Here is a 22,197-nt window from a genome sequence, read left to right as displayed (position 1 = left end):
GTTCAGAGAGGAGAGGCTTCCTGCGTCAGAGCCGCCTCCCTCATAGTCAAACACCAGCAAGGAGTCATAAGGGGGTGCCGTCTTCTACACTGTGTTGACCATCTCACAAAAAATAAACTACAAAAATACAAGGAATGTGTTTGTGCAACTGTCCTCCTCCGGTAGTTGTATTGCCAGAGACCCAGGGGAGTGCAGTGCTAAAATAGATAAAAATTAAACACCGACCAGTAGTTGTCATTGGGGTACAGAGACTCAGAGATGTAATGACTTCATTAATTACAACAATGGTGTGATGGAAAGATGGCTGCACCCTGACAAAGTAGATCCCCCATGTACAAGGTCATTTCTACACTGCCGTTCTGATGATGTGAGATTACACTATGTCAAAATGAACCCATGCCATAACCTTTATAAGTTTTAATTCAATTACTTAGCCCTCAGAACCCAACTGTATCCACAGGTCACTTCCCTTTCAAGTCATGCAGTATCCCACCATCATGCTGGTACTACCAAATTCCAGGCACAATTCTGGAAAAATATCCCTACTGAAAGCATTGATGGTGTGATACATATACAAGCATTGTTTTGTAATACAAAATATTTCTTTTTTATATATAAAGACCAATAAAAAATGCAAGTAGCATAGCAGAAGAATGATCTAGATAGTCTAGACTGTTTTGATAAAAGAAAAAAAAAGTAGAGCAAACATAGCTAGTCTTTATAATGAACACGTTAAAAGTAAAGGTAGTGAAATGACCCTGGATAAAGCCTAGGGCTCATAGGGTTAACTCCAAGCACTGATTCTTCAGTGAAAGGGTTGCTATGACATACTGGGATTACATTTGTCTGTGCATCCTTTAGAATTTGATGGTCAGTATTTTCCTGATCGTCGATGAAGTTACCGATCTCGTCTGGGTTGGCAGGGCGAGGCTGGTACTGAGAAGCAGGCATGAAATTTGGCACCACGTCATTCCTAAACACATTGGGTTGGTTGTCCAGACCACAGTGGAGAACACTCAGCTCACAGTCCTGAGGGAAAGAAATTTAGTGAGATATTACTTGGAACATACTGTATTTGACTGTTATACGTTTTTATATATACAATAGACCTTGATGTCACCTGGAAAGATGTTTGATGTGTAAAAGATGTGTACAATAAGATTTTAGTGACACATTCCTGAAGCTTTTATGTCTTTTGAATCAGTTTCTATCATTCTTTACCTGATCATCCTCTCCATCTCCCTCTCCATCAGACTTATAGATATTGTCTCTGATGTCCTCGTCTTGCAGTAGAGCCTTTCTTCTCTCCTCTCCTTCGTCTTGCAAATAGCAGCAGCAGCAATGCCAGCACTAAAGACAGAGCACAAAACTTAACACAACACACCTCATGTCAAAGCAAATTCCATTAATCTGAGGACATGAAAGCAGTTGGTGATATACTCATTTTTTACTGTGCCATGTAGCTCCATTGTTTCTCTGAGGTTATTAAACACAAACATATGTATGGGCCACATGTGTGTACTAATTCACCACTGAAAATAGTCCTGAATAATTATGATTTCACAAACTTTTTGCAGTAAAATGGTCAACGTTCAATGGAGGCTGCCAAGTTAACTATTGAGGTACATAAACTCATCAAAACAGTGCAGTTCTATGAATGTCAAATAGCAGGCAAATATTACACCATCTTTGCACTGTAATATATAGTTTAAAGTTAATAATAAACATTACAGTGGTTTTCAGATCAATGAAACATTCAGAGTTCCTCTTGCTGTCCATGGTTGGTCAGATCCGTGTCAGCATCCTTGTCACTGGGTCTCACTGTAAGTAAAATGTCTTACAGGGTCCTAACCAAAGTAATGATGGAAAGTTTGATGACTACGTTTTGGTTTCCAAACTACAATCTCCAGCTCAAATCCCTGGAATTTTTAAAAAGTGCATTTCCTTTTTGAACTGAAGGTGCAGAAATATTAAACTCACTCAGCAGCAACAGGATGCCTGCAGGTATTCCTAGGATGACAGGCAGGTAGGAGCCACCTCCACAACTGATTGTGCACACCACATCAGCTCCAGTGCACTCGCACACTTCGGCATCGACTGTGTTGATCTGCCACATACCCTGGGTGTCTGAAACTCTCAAGACCACAGTGTAGTGTCCAATCTCCAGCTGTTTAGCTAAATTCAGGATGATGCCTGTTTCTGCAATCAAGTCAAAAATCGAGGAAAATGATTTTTAGAATGCCTGCTTTGCAACAAAGTAAAATACTTCATGCATCAAAATATTTGAAATTCATTCTTTCTATCTTTTTTTATTCTTTTAAACTTCTTAACAACACAAAAACAAAAAATGCTTTTTCTCCCAGGAATACCCATCCGTTTTTGCTGGGGCTGGTAATTTGATTGGATGGCATCAGTTTGTGTTTATCATGTATTAATCGTGAACATACTGGTCTCGTTCATCCATGTAGTCCAGCTGGCCTTCGACATGGCGCCGTCCAGAGAGACCCTGTACGGAGCAGCAAAGCCTGGTCCATCTTTATCAATTACAGTCAGCAGCTGAGGAGCTGATTCCTTGTTACACACCTGAGGAAACACCATGTCACATTCAAGCTTTTCTTTATGCTAGTGATGTTAATGCACACAGGTGGATTTGATTTCTTTTAACTTTGAAGTTAGTTTATGATTGATGCGATTTTTTATTCTATCATATTTTCAAAATCAGTGTATTATAAAACACAGCCATCCCTCCACCACAAACTTCCGCAGTAAGCTTAATCTGCAATAGACCTGCTAAACATGACAATTCCTCTACTACTGGGAAATTAGACACACCTTAAATGCACGTTCTATAATGGTGGGTGCATTGTCATTGACATCTTCAAGCTGAATCATCAGAGTAGCAGTTCCTGTGGCTGGTACTTCATCTGGTGAGACAAGAGGAGAGCAAAACATAATGAATTATGAAGAAGCTTTCATCATCGTAGCGAGACAAAATCTATTTTTAGACTTCCTAGCTTTAAAGCAGTTATCAAACCCTGAAATGTCAAAGTTGATATTTTTGCAGAAAGCTCTTTCCAAGCAGGCTAAAGGCAGAGCTCTTTTAATCTCGACTGTTTGAGGTCATGCAATAAAAACATTCAACTGTTCATTTTTGAATTTGGTTGAACCCACTCCATATGACATAAGAATGTGTTCTTATAAAACAAACATCATTAAAGTTTAATTTCATGTTTCATTTCTGGTTTAAAAGCAGCTGGACAACACAGCGTCAGCTTTGCCTCCTACTTACCATCATCATATGCACCAATGAGTGCTGTGTATTTGTTGTCCTTAACAAAGTGTGACTCTCTGTCCATGAGGCCACTCACTGTAATCAGGCCAGTCTCCTTGGCCACGTTCAGCCAGCCCGCAGGGTCACTAATTATTTTATACCTGGACAGGGGCAAGATAGTCAAAGAAAAATGTAAACTCGATACAAACATATTTGATTGGTGGAAGTTCAAACATTCTGAATCAAAATACATATTCGGATACCACCGTAACGACCGAATATTCAGATATTCGGGTCCAGCCCTACTATTTTCACATCTAAAAAATGTGCTGCAATGTCTTGTGGGATTGTTCGCACAAAGAATACATGCTGTGGACTTCATAGCACCATTGTGAAAATTTTGGGGGCACTACACAGCATATAAAGAGAACATTCGGAATCTAATGAGCTACTGACTCAATGTGAATCTTGTGTTTGAAAATAAGTTCAAAGTAACAAAGGATTTCTTCCATCAGTTTGATCTTACATGACTTTCTGCTTGCGTGCAGTGTCTGGATCAGAAGCGTTGTACTGCATCACTTCGCTTTTGACAGCAAGGTCCTCTGGTACTGAGACAAGCTTCTCTTTTGGATCAAAGACTGGAGCTTCATTAACATCCTCCACATTTACCACCACTGTGGCGGTGGAAGTAGGCAGCGGGGTAGCAAAAGGAACCTCATTCTCCACTGTAACCAACAGAGTGTGCTTGCTGGTCTTCTCAAAGTCAAGACCCTGGTTGGATGGAGGGAAAAGCACCAACACTGATCAGACAAACATGTAGCTGTACAGCTCAATAAAATTCAAGTTCTTTGACTTTTACTTTACTAATTTATGGAACTGTACTTGATATTCAATAAATTCTTATTAGACATTTTGACTTTAACTGCATACCTTGGCAGTAGAAATGATTCCCTCTTGTTTATTACTTGCTGTTTTCACTGTAAAAAGGCCTTCAGGATCACCATCAACAATGTAGAACTTGGCGTTCCAGGCTAGAGAATGGGGCTCGTCATCATCAGTTACTGACATTGTGATAACCAAAGCATCTACTTTGTTTTCTTCAACTGTTGCCTCATACTGGAAAAACAGAAGGGATGTGTGAATAATGAGGCAAGAAAATATAGATTGAAAAAGGTCATTAGTGGCTTACTAAGAATTGAAAGAGTACTTGTATGGCCCTCAATTTCATGTTGATTTAATTTCCTGCACAAGTATGGAATATAATTTGCTCATTTTACAGTTTTTCTCAATTGATGACTAAATTCCATTCGCTGCTCACAGCCACCTACTGACTGAAAACATTTCTCGAAAACAGGACTCTGCTGTCAAAATTTTGAACACTATTCATGGTTTGCACACAGTTTCCAAAACTCTTGCACTCTTATTGTAAAAGACTGAACATGTTTTTTGCTCATTTGACAACACTTTTTCACTCACAGCACACATTTTTCAAAAAGTGAACACTGGGAAGCAGAATTGGGACACTGTTCCAACACTGCTGTCACAATGAAGACACAACAGGTCAAAACTGAAAACACTTTTGCCAATGAACTGAACACTATAAACCTGATGAGAAACAGAATTAGCTGTTCAGAATAGATGTCAGGAGAGCAAGAGATCATGTTGGAAGAAGAGGGCGTTGATCTAGACCACGGCCAGAACCAGAACCACAGCCTGGACCACTTTACATGGTATGTAAATGTTGTTTGTCTCTTCAGTGACAATACAAGCAGTCTAGAAATGTTCTGAGAACACTGTAAAAAATCTAATGCATAATTCTGGTTCCCAAGTGCTGGTAAAATTATAGAAAATGTACATGAGTGATTTTTTCTCTGTTTGGTGTGCATTTGTTCCAGAGAGTTTTTCAGTTGGATTCTGATGATAGGCCACATGAATACATCTATGTGGACGAGGCTCGTTTCAACCTGGCCAAGCAGCCCGATCTCACGAGGATTCGTGAAACTGTTACGTAAATTTTTGTTTCGGTTTCGTGCGCACCAACACGATTTCGTCATGTTTTTCGTGCCGCTCACCACGAAATGCGCACCAATGTATTTTAAACGGCGGACTTTTCGTGCCACCCAGAACGTATTTCAAACGAATGTGTGTATTATATTTTTAATGTAAAACCATGGCGAATCCAACGCTATATTTTGCATGACATCGTCCCTAACCATAACCCTAACCATAACCTAACCATAACCCGGTGGTACACTTACCAATTAGCATAGGAATTTCAAGAATGTCCGGCGGCCGGCGGCCGCAAACGCGATCACACAAGCAGTATACGCCGATGGACAGCTTAGATCGTCATGAATCCGCTGGTATAAACCACTTTCAGCTGTGATTACCACAGCGGGTTTCGTTGTGAGCAACACGAAAAACATTTCGTGGTGAGCGGCACGAAAAACATGACGAAATCGTGTTGGTGCGCACGAAAAAGAAACAAAAAATTTACGTAACAGTTTCACGAATCCCCGTGAGACCGTGTTGGGCCAAGAGGAGGAGGAGAGGAAGAAACATCATTGGACAACAGATTATAGTCAATGTGGGGGAAATGTAACCCTCTGTGCTGCAATAAGCAATCTTGGAGTAATTGACCGTCATGCAGTTCTGGGCCCATAGAACACCCAGCATGTGTTGACTTTCCTAGATGGACTTGGTGAGGGGCGACTGACACGGGTGCAGCAGGATGTTTGGCAAGAAGACACAGTTTTTGTTGTTGTCTGGGACAATGTTAGCTTTCACAGAGGACTAATGGTTCGATATGAACGCTCAGGTTGTTGTCGTTTTTCTGCCACTATATTTTTCTTTCCTGAATCTATACAAGAATTCTTCTCTACATGGAGGTGGAAGGCATATGAGCGGCAGCCATACATTCGGGAAAATCTCTTTTGATCAGTGGTCTTGGCATATGGTGATGTTTCTGTTGATGCGTGTCAGGGCTGGATTTCGAGGGCCGGATATAATTGTATTACGGGCCGGATATGGGACGCGGGCCTTGAGTTTGGCACATGTGCACTAAGTAGTTTCATCAATAGTAAGCACTTACATGGTGATGTATAGTAATATTCTACTCATCACCAGCTGTAGAGATGCACAAATGTTATTTCCACATTTTAAAAATGTGGTGTCTTGCATTGTGGAATTGTTTGAAGAGTGTGTACACGCTGATGAATTTAACAGTTAAAATGTGGAAAATTTGATGGCATCATAAAGTGTATGAATGCAACATTAGCTAATTAAATGTGTCAGTCTGTTGTAATAAATGAGCGGGTAAACAACAAATTAAGAGAACATTTCCAGTCACAAGTATGTTGTACTTACAGCATGCTGAGTGAAGTTTGGAGCATTGTCATTGCTACCTGTCACGTTAAGGATCACTGTTGCTTGTCCAGTCAGTCCGTCTCCTACCATGTCTGCTGCTTCTACCACCAGAGTGTACTGTGGATATTTCTGTTGAAAGAGAGACATGATGAATGTAACTCATCAACAAAAAGGAATAGACATTCTGACTAACAGAATCACTTGGCAAAGAATCCATTAGGACAGCTCTAACTTTAAAGTTAATGTAACATTTGAGTTCATGTATTTTTTTTTTCTTCGGGTTTGGTAGTTTGTCAATACAGACTCTAAAAGAGTGGTGAGATGTATCGATGTCCTGCCATTCACTAATGGGGATGTGTGTGGTAATTTTGCTGAAGTTTGGACTATTCCTAACCTGTCAAAAAGTACTTTGGTTGTCATGGACGTATTTCGTTGCTACGGGAACAGCATTCCATGAAACGTCAAAGCCTTCACAGTGTGGAATTGTCAAAAGGCGAAGACTTGGCTGATCAATTTCAAGGACTAACTCACAACGTTTGGGGACATAGGACCTGAAAATATAAAGCCTTAAACTTGCTGTTATCAACAGGCGGCGCTATTAGTTTTTTAGGATTCATGAGTGTGGATGTGCTCAGACTGGTCTTGGTGTCCAGCATGTGAAGTTTGGTCCAGATAGGATCATGTGCAGCTGAGATATGAATAATTTAATTTCCATGGCGAAACATCAAAATTCACCGCCACAGACACGCCTTTTGATGACACGTCACCATTTTCTCTGGGATTCATCATCAACGTGTTCAGGCTTATGCTCCCACATTTCAGGTGAATATGATCAACTGACTATGACTGTGTATGAATTTTACCATGTGGACGTCATCAGGGCAGGTCTCTGATCAAGCATGTCGCTTCAGGCAGATTGGAGCATGTTCAGAAGAGTTAGACACCACTTCCTGTTTCATGGCAAAAGATCAATATTTTTTGGATGCCGCCATGGCCACACCCTATGACTTATTAAAAAAAAAACCTGTGATAACTTTATATCAGGAAGGACTATGGCATACACTGGCCAATTTTGAGGTGTCTTGGACTTACCCCCTAGGACAGTTCATGACAAAATGTTTACAGTTAACACAAGATGACCAACTTCCTGTTGGGTTTACATTATGGTCGTGATCGACTTTTCTGTGTGTCCTGACGTCCTGCATATGCATGCCAAATTGTGTAGCCGTAGATGAAACGTCCTCCTAGTTGGCCAAGTGACCATTTTGTAGGGGGCGCTATAATAATAATAATAATAATAATAAAAAGAAGAATAACAAGAATAACAAGAATAACAAGAAGAAGAAGAATAATTCACCGTCGGTGCTCGGACCCTAATAAATCGTTTTATAAAAATCACATTTTAAAAGTTGGAGTAACGACGTTATCCCGAGAACGAGGAGGAAAATGCTCTCACTATTATCCTAACTGTCTTCTGTCTCATGAACACATTAGTTTAAGTTACATGGTAAGAATAAAGGAAAACCTTTCGTGAAGTGAAGTTATTCAGACAGCAGGAAGTCTCACCTGAAAAACGATGATTAGAACAACCAAAACAGCAAACCGAGCGGTCCCCATCTGTCTGGAAATCCTCTTTCAATAGACGCCACAAGAAAGTAGAAAAAAATCTAAATGAGACGGATTCTAAATATATTCTTCTGTGAATTGCCGTCGTGATGTGGCTTTCTCGTCTCCTCCAGGTACTTTCCGAAATTGAAACTCTCAGCAGATGAGTTTCCACACAGGCTGGTGGAGGTGGACGGGGAGGGGAGAGGGGAGGCTCCGGGAGTGGGCTTAAAAACTAGTTTACCCGCCCCTACTCAACCACATGTTCATAAAAATATGCTATAAATGAAATACTACATTTAAGTCGATGTACAAGTCGATTTTGATTTCGTCAGTGGACAGCAAAAAAGAAAAAAAAAAAAAAAAGTTAACGGTGAAATTGTCACATTTTGTCAACAAATAGCATTTGAAATATATACATAACACCTTCCTTGGTTATTCCCTAAAGGTTCTTGTTCTGTTTGTCCATTTATTTGATTATTCAAAATTTTACAGCAATATGGCCCAGTGCAATATTATGTGTGCAGTTTTTGATAACGTAATAAGCTAAACATAGGGCAACAAATCATATAGCTCAGGACCATATAGATAGATATATGACCATTCTCGCTAAAATCGTGATGTTGTTCACCCTAATGTAAGAATAATTTGAGAATGTTCCTATGAAGCACACACACCCAAACATACATGTTGCTCAACTTTTAATAAAGTTGAGCAACAGAACAGGCAGTGGTAGTTTTGGCAGCATGTGATGCATCTGTTCAAAATGGGCAAGGATCTCTCTTGTTCAATTGTTATGGACACCTTCAACAGTTGCTTAAATCGTACTTTTATTAAATCATTGTGCAAACAGAAATTTACCTAAATTAGACCAAATCCTAGAACTGGACGGAGGAAATGCTTAATGTCTCAACATTACAAAACAATGTCATAATAAAAACACTATGAAAACATGTACTGTGGAGGAAGGAAAGACTCACAGCAAAAAATGCGTAAAAGTATCACAAAGTCTGCATCAGAGCCCTTATTCACTTGATTTGGGAGGTGGACAGCCCTGAACCCTCATGCACTCAAGGGAACACACCTCAGAGTTTGAGAGTGAGGAGATTGACATTAGACCACAGACTTTTAATCAGGCAGAATAATGGACAACAACTATGTGGGTCATTCAAACAGCTTTCTTTGCAATCAGGCTCTGAAAAGAAGCATGCATTAATCAAAAAACTTCCCTCTCTTGCACTACTTCTGGCATTGCTGCTGCTTTACATCACTTTAAGTTATGGTTGTCTAATGTAGATCCAGTGAAAAAATTCATTTCTATAAATGAAATGAAAGACCATTCACAAATCCATCATTGTATTAAGATAGCTTTATTTAAAAAAAATCAGATTTACCAAAGCATTAATCATAAAGTACCTTTGGAGGTAACTGCGAGAGTATTTTTGACAATGCAGTGTAATAAAGATGACATCAACTGAATCACTTCTTACTAAACATTTTTTAAAAGCATGTATCTGCATTCATTATTTCTTGTTTTTTGTAAACATTCTAACAAATGCAAAGTTTTACTGATATATGTAATCACTGTAGATATTTTTAAGATTTTTTTGGAAGATATTTACTCATTTTTTGAAAATATTTACAATAATTTTCTTGCCAAATAAAACGTTTGAGGGAACCTTTTAAGGAATTATTGGAATTTTCGTCCTGAATGTTTTGGAAATTTACCGACATTTGGGGAATTTTTTGCTCAATTTTTGGATTTTGTCCAGACAAGGAAACAATATTTGTTTGTGCCCGTAAATGAAGACAACAGGAGGGCTAAAGATCCAATAAAAACATGAAAAGTACATTGTAAAAGCGAGAGGTCGGTGGCAGCTTTCATTTTTTCTTATAGTTTTTCAGCAAACCCCCCCAAAATATCTGTTGTACTGCCTGTGTCCCCCTAATAAAATTAATCTGGATCCGGCCCTACCTGTACAGAGCAGCAAAGCCTTCATCTTTAATCGTTACAGCCAGCAGCTGAGGAGCTGATTCCTTGTTACACACCATGTCACATTCAAGCTTTTCTTTATGCTGGTGATATTAATGCACACAGGTGGATTTGATTTCTTTTAACTTTGAACTTAGTTAGTTAGTTTATGATTGATGTGATTTTTTATTCTATCATATTTTCTAAATCAGTGTGTTGTAAAACAGCCATCCCTCCACCACAAACTTCCACGATAAGCTTAATCTGCAATATAAGTGCTAAACATTACACTTCCTCTACTATTGGGAAATTAGACACACCTTAAATTCATGTTCTGTAATTGGTTGCATTGTCATTGACATCTTCAAGCTGAATCATCAGAGTAGGAGTTCCTGTGGCTGGTACTTCATCTGGTGAGACAAGAGGAGAGCAAAACATAATGAATTATGAAGAAGCTTTCATCATTGTAGCGAGATAAAATCTATTTAGGCAATTTAAGCCATAGACATGTAGTAAAAAGAACCATTAAGCAAAGAAAACTTAAGTTTAGTTGTACCAAAAACAATTTTTAAAAAATCCAAGCAGTGAATTTAAAGATTCTTTTTTACTGTATGCTTAATTACTTGGAGCATCTTTTCAACAACATGGCTGCTCAGCTGATGCTGAAATGCGCTACTGACTCAATGTGAATCTTGTGTTTGAAAATAAGTTCAAAGTAACAAAGGATTTCTTTCATCAGTTTGATCTTACATGACTTTCTGCTTGCGTGCAGTGTCTGGATCAGAAGCGTTTTACTGCACCACTTCACTTCCGACAGCAAGGTCTGATTTTGAGGCATGCTTCTCTTTTGGATCAGAGACTGGAGCTTCATTAACATCCTCCACATTTACCACCACTGTGGCGGTGGAAGTAGGCAGCGGGGTAGCAAAAGGAACCTCATTCTCCACTGTAACCAACAGAGTGTGCTTGCTGGTCTTCTCAAAGTCAAGACCCTGGTTGGATGGAGGGAAAAGCACCAACACTGATCAGACAAACATGTAGCTGTACAGCTCAATAAAATTCAAGTTCTTTGACTTTTACTTTACTAATTTATGGAACTGTACTTGATATTCAATAAACTCTTATTAGACATTTTGACTTTAACTGCATACCTTGGCAGTAGAAATGATTCCCTCTTGTTTATTACTTGCTGTTTTCACTGTAAAAAGGCCTTCAGGATCACCACCAACAATCATGAACTTGGCATTCCAGGCTAGAGAATGGGGCTCGTCGTCATCAGTTACTGACATTGTGATAACCAAAGCATCTACTTTGTTTTCTTCAACTGTTGCCTCATACTGGAAAAACAGAAGGGATGTGTGAATAATGAGGCAAGTTTGAAAATATAGATTGAATAAACACGCTTCGCTTAAAACATCCCCCGCCGTATATATATAGTGCCTCGAAGTGCAAGAAATAATAATCCGTACTGGACGATGCACCGACAAAATGATACATCGTCACTACAATAAAAATAATCAGGTCAAGGTCATACACCCCAAAAGGCATATCTATACTACATAGGGATGGCCTGGGTGCAATATGAATGAAATCCCTCAAGTAGTTCCTGAGATATGCTCCGGAAACTAAATGCGGACGTGCGGACGAGCGGACGTACGGACGGACGGACGCGATGATGCCAATATCCCCCTTTGTGCCTATGGCACGGCGGGGGATAATAAAAAAGGTTGTTGGTGGCTTACTAAGAATTAAAAGAGTACTTGTATAGCTCTCAATTCCATGTTGATTTAATTTCCTGTACAAGTATGGAATATAATTTGCTCACTTTAAGACAAAAATTCTTAAAAACGTGCACTCTGTCAAGTTTTCATGTAAAAACTGTTACATTACTTGCAAAATATCTTAGCAAAGCTATAAATCGTTCAATCATGTTATAAAATGACTAAAAACAACCCTAAGATCCAATGTTAATTTAACTACCAAGTTCAATGAAAAGGGACTGGGCTTATTTGCTCGCACTCTGTTGCATTAAGAAAAATGATTTGATTCCTCAGGAAATCTGCTACTGTCTTGAAGTTGACCGTGTATAGACTTACTTTTAACCAAGCTACTGCTGCTGTGCCTGTCCACCTATTGTTGCGCTACATGTATAATTTTTACAAAGATTATGATGACAGAGGTGCAAACTGGAATTCATGGGACTGTTTTCAATACTGTGACTATGTCTGAAAGAACTCCCTTGTTTATTTATTTACTACTCCCAATACTTTAAGTAGTTTCATCAATAGTAAGCACTTACATGGTGATGTATAGTAATATTCTACTCATTACCAGCTGTAGAGATGCACAAATGTTATTTCCACATTTTAAAAATGTGGTGTCTTGCATTGTGGAATTGTTTGAAGAGTGTGTACACGCTGATGAATTTAACAGTTAAAATGTGGAAAATCTGATGGCATCATAAAGTGTATGAATGCAACATTAGCTAATTAAATGTGTCAATCTGTTGTGATAAATGAGTAGGTCAACAGTAAATTAAGAGAACATTTCCAGTCACAAGTATGTTGTACTTACAGCGGGCTGAGTGAAGTTTGGAGCATTGTCATTGCTACCTGTCACGTTAAGGATCACTGTTGCTTGTCCAATCAACCCTTCTCCTACCATGTCTGCTGCTTCTACCACCAGAGTGTACTGTGGATATTTCTGTTGAAAGAGAGACATGATGAATGTAACTCATCAACAAAAAGGAATAAACATTCTGATTAACAGAATCACTTGGTGGAGAATCCATTAGGACAGCTCTAACTTCAAAGTTAATGTAACATTTGAGCTCATGTATTTTTTTTTTCGGGTTTGGTAGTTTGTCAACACAGACTCTAAAAGAGGACCAAAACCACCTTCTGGTCGGTCTGTGTCAGTCTCGGTGGAATTATCTGGTCTGCACCAGAGCACTCATGGAAGCATTTACCAACTGAACAACATCAAGTTGAAAAACAGTTTGAAGCAGTGATCATTTCAGGGTTTAGCTATGAAAACACTCTACAAAGAAGACAGTTGTTTCTAGAAGACTCACCTCTTTGTCTAGCCCCCCAGAATGATTCACTCTGATAACTCCACTGACCGGGTTGATGACAAACATTGAGGCATTAGGCAACTGTGGCTCCTGGCTCAGTATACGGTAGCCGATATCCGAGTTGTCAGTATTGGGCTGGTCAATATCTGTGGCCTCAACTTTAATCACCTCAAAACCTGGAGAGAAGGATTTCAGAAGTGGAAATAAGAGCAGGGGTTTGTCAACGTTTCTAGAACAATTTGTTAAAGAGGAGATTTATAAAATAAAATTGGTCTGAACAGGGCTAGTTTTCCAAGCAACGTACAAAGCATCTTTTGATTGTGGTGTGCAACTCTAGTCAGTTAATTCATTTAAAATTTTTGTAGTCTTTGCTCGACATTTTTTGAGAATTATGACACTCAATTAAATGGACCAGTGTAGAATCCAGCACTATGTAAACTGAAAATTAAAGTGGGTCTACACAACTTCCACATGGCTGGAAGATAAACTGAAAGAGTCAACTGAAATAATTTTCTCCCTATACACATATCATAGCTCAAAAATATTTCCAAAGCTAATAGTCTCTCTGATTTGGTCACAGAAGTTAGAAGACAGTGAAGCATAGTGAAAAGAATTATACAGCCTGATTGAACATTATACAACCTGATTTGTATCGACAGACTGATTTTCTCATCTAAAATTCTGCACAATGATGAGTGAAAACATTCGGACCACTTTTGGCAGGCTAAGACTAAGACAGGAACAGTAGTTTATTTAATCATGCAAACTTGGAATTGGAGCTCCTGCATATCAAGTTTTGCCAGCAAATCCTCCAACATCCTTTCACTGGTTGTCCTCAAATATCAGTAGATACTCATCATTGCTAACAGGGAGCTAACAACAGACTTTGTTGTTTCTAAGGTGCAATGACACAGTCATCTGGCGGCCATGTTGATTTGGCCCCTGTCAAACATCTACACACCTGCTCATTCCTCACAGATCCAGTATACTGACACTTTAAGAACCAACTGCTCCCTCATAGTCTAATATCACCCAGACATTTGTTTGCTTCATCTGTGAGTGGACATAAAGATTTGGTTCATCAAGATTTGGCCAGCTACCAAGAATTCCCAATAAAATGTACAAGAAGATATGTACATAGTTGACAAGGTGAAGAATCTTTGGAAATTTGCTTTAAAAAGCAAATTTTTCTTGTGGGTGTAGGTACCATTTCAAATGGGATCTAATGTTTGTTTATTTCAATGGGTCAAAAAAGAATTTCCATGAGATGCACTACCTTTATTCCCCACAGCTGCATATACATACATTTTTAGGGTTAGAGTTTACATTAGAGAAAGTCCTATTCAGACCTGGAACATCACTGTGTTCAAGTAAAGTTTGGACACACATTAGCAGCTTTGTATCATTCCCTTTTACTGTAAAAATGAAAAACAGACATATTGTTTCAGGCTCATTAAATCCACTGACGGTACCTGTTGGTGAGTTCTCAGAAACTTCTCCCATAAAGATGTCTTTAGTAAAAGTAGGTTTGTTGTCATTCTGGTCAATTACATTGATGACAATGTCCATGGGTTCCTCAGCTACTCCTGCACCTTCTGCCACAGCATGTACGACAAACTGCACAAAGTCAGAAACAGTTACAGTAGGGATCCATGTAGATTCCTTCATTATAAAGTTAATAACTAAATCATTTTAAAAGTATCAGTTTTACAAATGTTTTTGAAGCAGGAAATGCTTTCACATGTTTGTCAGACAAAGATTCAAGAAAATCTTCACATAGTTGTCATATTAAAGATACAGACATGTTTTTGCTCTTCCTAAAAAAATATATATATATTTTTTGCTTTGGACAGAACTCTCATTGTAGAACAATAATACTTTGAATACAGTTATTGAAGAAAAACAGGGGTCAACAGTGCGACACAAGATGTGCAGTTACTAAAAGTTTGGTACATTTGCCTGTCGGACATTCCTGATTTTGAAGCAAAGAGCCAGGTCAGCAAAGAAGTAAATCATTTTAGAGAGGGGAGTAGATAGGGGTCTTTGGACATTTGTTTTAAGGTGGAAACTTCTGAGAATAACACAACATTGTCTATATTAAGGATGCATCGATCCACATTTATCACTTCTGATCCGATCCTGATACCTGAATCTGGACATCTGCCGATACAGTTACTATTCTGATACCAGAGCTCTGTTTGCTTTAAAAGAGTTTGCATCTGAACAGCACACAAGTACAGTAGGCTCATGGATCAGAAATCTGTGATCCATGAATTACGCTGTATCAGAACCCGGTACCCATACTGGATCGAATCTGTTCCCATCCATAATCTATATCAACTAAAATTAAGCAGAGCCACTGTTCTGAGGTAGTGGCGGGAAGAATATTTGGAAAGGGAAAGAGGGTGTATAAAACCAGGAGAGAGGAGGCCTACCTTATATTTATCTTGTTCCTCTCTGTCAAGTGGCTGTGTGAGATACAGAATTCCAGTTCTTCTGTCCATAATAAAAAGACCAGCTGGAGGTTGATCAGCTCCTGGACCAGTGATGCTGTAAGAGATATTCTTTATTTTATCTTCATTGGAGCGGATCTGGGCAAAACACAGCAGGAGTGAGAGTTACAATTTTGCAAAACAACTTCAAAATCAACTTTGTTGTTCCAAGAAACTAATTCAAGTTTACAGGGTTAGTGAATAAGTAACTTCTGTGCACTGTGCAACACAAGAAAATTCAAAGTTTATTTTGAACATACTACAAGCAGAAATAAAAAAATCAACCAAAAAAAACCCCCAAAACAATCCCAGCACAGTTACTGTGGTAGAAATGAACGTCCAGATATCCATTGCTATTTAAAAAAATAGTAGAAAAAAATGAAGTTCACTATCACATTCTCAGTAACAGGGACTTTAGGTCCTCTTACCTGAGACAGTTTGAGGGGATAGGGTCCTCTGTCATTCTCAACAGCAGAGATGGTAGGAGCAACCCACTCTCTCTTCCTCCGCCTCAGCCCTTCACCAGACTTGGGAAAATACAGAATAGGCACCTGTGGATCCGCTGCACTCTGGAAAAACATGCAGATATTTTGTCAGTGAGGAGCTAAAAGCAGACCACTCCACTCCTAGAATGGAACAAACTAGAATGAAAAGCACTAATCTTATAGCACGCATTAGCATTAGCTGAAAATTGGTTTACCGTATCTCCTAACCCATTTGAGCCAGGAGAAGATCCTCTCTGCACCCAAACAGGAACAAATATGATGAGAATGACTCTATTAGACAATAAAATACAGAACATTTGCTTTTATGGCACCGATTTGAAAGTTTCTCTAATAGTCCTAAACCCAGTGAGAGGGGAGCTTGTCAGAGAATGTCTGGTGGCCGAGCCTTGGGGTCCCGTGCGGCTCGGTCTGGCACAACCCGAGAAAGAAACATGGGTCACCGCCCAGTAGGCGGGAGAAAATGGATGGATATTTATTAGCTCGTGTACTTCAATAGATTCCAACAGAGTCATGCAGGGTGAAAGACACTTGCACAGAAAATGAACTGCAGCCTTCATATCATCTGGCTGTAACAAAGAAGGTGCTTAAAAAGTTCATGTGTGCTGTAAAGTAAACATTGAAGTACTGCTGTTACCTTACATTGCACATACTGAAATTATGTATTCATACATTTTAATATTCAATTTTGTGTCTTGCATGTAACCTAATATGGCTGCAGTGATAAAGCAATGAAGACCAATAAAATAAAACCAGAGAGTCTCTTTCATGCACAGCCACAGAGGGGCAGTGTGTGTTAAAGTCAAACAGTCTTCATGCAGACCTTTCTCACAGACTGCCTCTGGTCTTGAATGTTCAAAGCCCTTGTTAAACAATGGTGCATGTTGGACCAGCAATTGTAATTTTTTGGAGAAAGAAAAATATTTAGAGAACAAATTATTTTGTCAGTTTAGTTCATCAACTACCTCTGCGTTAAGGTGGTTTTGCCCGTGGTGGTGCCCATCATGCACTACCCTGACAGGAACAGTCATTTTGCCTCGTTGTGAGTCCCAAGAGGATATGTTAAAATCTTCTTGTCCTTCATGAAGAGCAACCGGTCTGTTTACCTGGAGGGGAAAACACACTCATAAACCAAAGTCACATTCTGGAAACAGTCCTGCTTTTAATATCAAACAATTTCAAACTGAACCGCTACAACAATTATAGTATTCTTTGCCAATATGTGAAGGGTACAATGACAAAAGGACAAATCAGTAAATAATGGTCAGAAGTGCTCCTGGCCGTTGTTGCTGCCAAGTCTACAAAATTTCAAGGAGTATAGGTTAATCTGTGTTACATTTCACTAAAAACTCATGAAAAAGTACTCAGCTACAGTTAAGACAGATATTTTCAGTGCAGCAGATATCAGGCACACGTGATCTAAATTTTCACATTGTGTTCTTTTGTCCACTCTACACGTAAAAGTTTGCTATGTTATATTTCAACCTGGTTTCAATGGTAGCAAATTATAAGACAACAATATTACAACTTCCATAGTTCTGTAAAGAAAACAAAAAATCTCTCCTCTCTTATTTCTATTACCTGAGCACAGTCACCCCAAGACCCTGAAAAAACTCATGTAGGTGTAAAAAGGGATACTTTGAAGGTGACCATTAAAAACTGCAATGTTGTAATCAAATCTCAAACTCACTAACAGTTAATATGCCGTTTGTCTGAACCCTGAAGCGGCTGTCATCACTGTTGAAAACAAATCTTGTGCGGTCTGTGCAGTCAGTGAAGCCCACTAGAAAAAGACAGAATAACGAGTTATCCATTACAAATGTAGCAAATTCAGCTCAATTAAAATTAGTTTATGGTATCAAAATAGAACTAATGTCATCTTAATGCACTGTATATTGTGAGGTGAGGACAACATTACATAAGAAAGTACAAACATCAAAGTGAAGCATCTTGATATTAACATAAAGCAGAACCCAACAATTTCCCAGCGAGCAGCATTTGGTGACAGCAGGCGTAAAGACGGGGTAAGACTTTTCAACACACAGAAAAATAACTAGCAGATATTTGTGACTGACTTTGTTGTGTTTGTACTAAAATGTAACTACAACAATACAGGACTCCAGCATCAGATCCAACTAAACCAAGTGACTCACCTGGGTTTGAAATTGAGGTATTGAAATCTTTGAGGCAACAAGGAGTTGGCTTATTTCAGTGGTCAGTATTTTCCCAGCACTGGCTCTTACTGATGGCACACCGACCACAGGACAGTCAACTGTTTTTCTGACATTTTGGAAAACTATAAAGTGTGTTTCTATATTCCTCCTCTATAGTTGAATGTAGATTGAAGGTCAATCTCTTAAAAGGTAGCAATGCTTATACTAGACAATAAGCAAATTTAACTGGGTTAAAGTCTGATACAGTTTTTCTCTAGTGCTAAGCCACACACACAAACACATTGAACTTTGGTGATGGTAAACCTGCCAGAACACAGCAGCAAAGAGCTTATCAGGGAAAAGCACACAATATCATGATGTTTACTAAAACTCTATGCCACCAGGATCAACAGATGAGTTAAAGTATCTCTCAAATGACCCTGTCGGTCATTGCTCCTGGATGAGGTGAAGCCCTCAACTCTTACACAATGCATGCTGGGAAAAGCTTCACTCTGAACAACCCTTCACAACATGACTGGCACTGTAGAGCAGCTTTTATCAAAGTCTGAGTGTTTCTGTTAGGCCCTACTCCAAGGAAATAAGCAACCTGCACCCAGGTACGAACTACAAAGATACTTCACATTGTCTGTATTTTGTCAGTTCCGTTCAATTCATCCTTTTTCATCAGAAAGGAATTTCTTGTAAATTCTTATTGACTATATATAGTCTTATATACACAACTATACAGTATTTAACTGATGAACAAATGTGGGGAAACTGGAGAAAAAGAGAGAACAGAGGAAACATTACATGACAAAAAAAAGTGAAAATATTCAAAATTCATTATCCCCTTCAGTAAACTGACACAAAAATATCAAGTGCTGCTTTTCTTTGAGTATTTGACACTCTTTTAGAATCAAAGCCTGCAAAACAGACTTGGGCACATTGTTTTTGCCTGTCAGTAAGATGATTACACGAGGTGCAGAGTGAGTGCAAGTTGAGACCCCAGATCTGAAGATGGCCGTCTGAGTCAGAGCAGCACTTTATAAAAGCTAACAAGTTTTATCTTTGGTTCTAACAGGTGTACATGCTTTGTACAACTTAAAAATCTTTCATTTAAAATTACAAATTACCACCACAGGTTCATCAGGACTGTGTGCATTAGGCAACAACCCAGTTGACAGTTTCTTAGATTGCTCTTACCTCTACCCAGTCTCGTGCCTGACCTCAGGTACTTTCTGGTCACTTTGAAAATCAACAAATCCGACTCAAATCCAGGTACACATGAGGTTTCTTCAGCAGTCAGTGTAGCTGAGACCTAAGAGAGCAGAAACAGCAATTTACACGCCTAATGATTAGTTGATCATCAATATACAGAAAACTAAATCAACCCGTTTTGTTTTGCTGTTGACATGTAAGCTCATGTTGGCATGTGAGAGAAATTGTAACTACACTTACTATTTTGTGACACTCACAAGACAAAACCAATATTCCAATAATCCAGGTTTGGTTTTAGTTCTGTTCTTGCTAATCTCTTAATTTGGCAAAAAGAAATCTCTGAATAAATAAATCTTTTTATAATCACATTTTAAAAGATGGAATAACGACGTTATCCCAAGAGAACGAGGAAAATAATGCTCTCACTATTATCCAAACTATGTCCTGTCTCATGAATACATTAGTTTGAGGTACACGGGGAAAATAAAGGAAAACCTTTCCTGAAGTGAGGAAATCTCACCTGAAAAACGATGATTAGAAGGCTCAGAACAGCAGACCGAGCGGTGTCCATTTCTCTGGAAATCCTCTTTCAATAGACTCCACAAGAAAGCAGAAACAATCTAAATGAGACTGATTCTAAACAGTGGCGGATCTTCCCACGTCCCGTCATCTGACTGGCCACCCTGTGTGCCACTCTGAACTCAGCTTCGTTGTCCAACTGAAGGCACCAATTACGTTAGTTTGATCTTTTAATCGGTATCCTACATTTGGTTTTGATTTGAAGAAGCTTTGAAAATGCTGATGTGCACACGTTTTCTTTACGACTCTCTATGCCTAAATGCGTTGAGTTGCAGCCATGTGATTGGCTATTTACGTTAACAAGCAATTAAACGGTTGTGCCTAATATCTATCTATCTATCTATCTATCTAGTGGTGGAAAAAAGTTTTTGGACACCCCATACATTTGCATGTATGGGCATTAAAAATCACTCTTAGGTCTTCAAGTGCAATTTCTTTTCGTACAATCACAGCCATAATACTAAACAAATCTTTAAAAAAAATTAAAAACTGAAAATTGATTGATTCCATAAAAATAAGAAATTTTGAGTATTGGGTGATTTTGGTAGAATTTAGTTTTGTTTGTTTTTCTTGTAAACAACAAACAAAAATGTAATGTGTATTTTTTTTGTGTCTGTCTAATGCAGTCACACCTTTTGAAACAAAAAAAGATTTTTCCACAAATATTCCATGATAATATTTGAGATTGTATAAAATTGTAAATATATATACACACACACACACACACACACACACACACACACACACACACACACACACACACACACACACACACACACACACACACACATACATATATGAGAGTAGATAGAACACAAGCAAGGATCTAGTCAGGAGAAAACAACCTGGATGTTGTGGACCTAAGTGCCATAAAACAAGTTAGAGAGTCATAATAGGACTGTTGTTTCTATAGCCAGTAAATGTAATAGGAGTTTTATTTTCATTTTTTGCAGTCTGTCAAGTGCAAAGGTGTTCAATGAAGAGTTGAGTTTTTAATATTTTCTTGAAGGACGAGAGAGACAATAGAATCTTCTTGAATGATTTGCTCTGACTGTATTTCTCCTTCAATCAAACATTCCTCAGGTTCCAAGAAGACATTTAAAAAAACGGTCAGGGAACATTCAATAAATAGGTGCAGCAAACACTGGACAAATGTTTAATTGTTTGTTGTGCACTTTTTCTGCAACCTTGAACTTGTAGGGAGTGTGTTCCCAGAAGTTTCTTTAGTTAGAGTGCAGCTTTAAGACTGAGGTGGAGTGTTTTTTATAACTACATTATCATCTATTGAAGGCGAATGGTCTTCAAATTGTATAAGAAAAAATCAAATACAGGCAAGCAAAGCCTTTTATTTGTTTGATTATTAAAAAGAATGACGTATTGCACCTTTGATGTTTGGGGTGTTCTGTACTTTGACCTTTGCATTGGCAAATTTACAGTCAACACAAACAGGTGAAGTTAATTGCAGGTTCTGGATGTATCCCAACAGGGGGAGCTCCATACACATGAAGCACATGACCTAAATGCGCAACAGCTTGGTAGCAAAACATAAAAAGTCACAAAACAAATAGGACTGACTTCTTTATCAACAATCACGTATCTGTAAGTAGTTTATTCTACAATCAACGAGGAAATAAACAATGATAAATTGTGTCTAATGCCTCTCTTCCCCTAGGAAAAAAAATGTGTTTTTATCAGCCAGCAAAGGCAAAATATAGCCCAAATATGGCCCTCTTTTACAAAAAAGAGAAAAATAGCAACAACAACAACAAAAATAAACACAAATTGACTTGCATTGAAGTTGCTGAAATCATCAAATCATTTATTGCTTGAATTATGATTTAACTATTATTTGATTATCAGTATGGTAGCCATGATTGCAGGCACATTTTGTGACATCTGGTATAAACTCTTTTCATTACACTGTTTGAATGAGTTCTAACAACAGGGGAAAGGGGCTCATATGCT

General features: G+C 38.5%; 1 protein-coding gene across 1 annotated transcript; it reads right to left on the bottom strand.

The window, feature by feature from the left end:
• Positions 1-717: 717 nt before the first annotated feature.
• Positions 718-20,342, bottom strand: LOC110958673 (cadherin-1-like). The gene is given in 18 exon segments (XM_051960511.1): positions 718-1,029; positions 1,222-1,297; positions 1,299-1,350; positions 1,981-2,199; positions 2,448-2,583; positions 2,833-2,924; positions 3,290-3,432; positions 3,798-4,042; positions 4,202-4,387; positions 12,789-12,917; positions 13,288-13,463; positions 14,760-14,904; positions 15,723-15,878; positions 16,208-16,348; positions 17,248-17,388; positions 17,977-18,065; positions 19,639-19,753; positions 20,174-20,342. Coding segments are annotated over 18 exon segments (2,589 nt in total). The 5' UTR covers positions 20,225-20,342; the 3' UTR covers positions 718-732.
• Between the last annotated feature and the right edge of the window lie 1,855 nt (positions 20,343-22,197).

The sequence above is a fragment of the Acanthochromis polyacanthus genome, chromosome 15, assembly GCF_021347895.1.
Source record: "Acanthochromis polyacanthus isolate Apoly-LR-REF ecotype Palm Island chromosome 15, KAUST_Apoly_ChrSc, whole genome shotgun sequence".
NCBI lineage: Eukaryota > Metazoa > Chordata > Actinopteri > Pomacentridae > Acanthochromis > Acanthochromis polyacanthus.
Note: the sequence above shows the minus strand (reverse complement) of the source record. Positions and strands in the feature narration are given on the sequence as shown.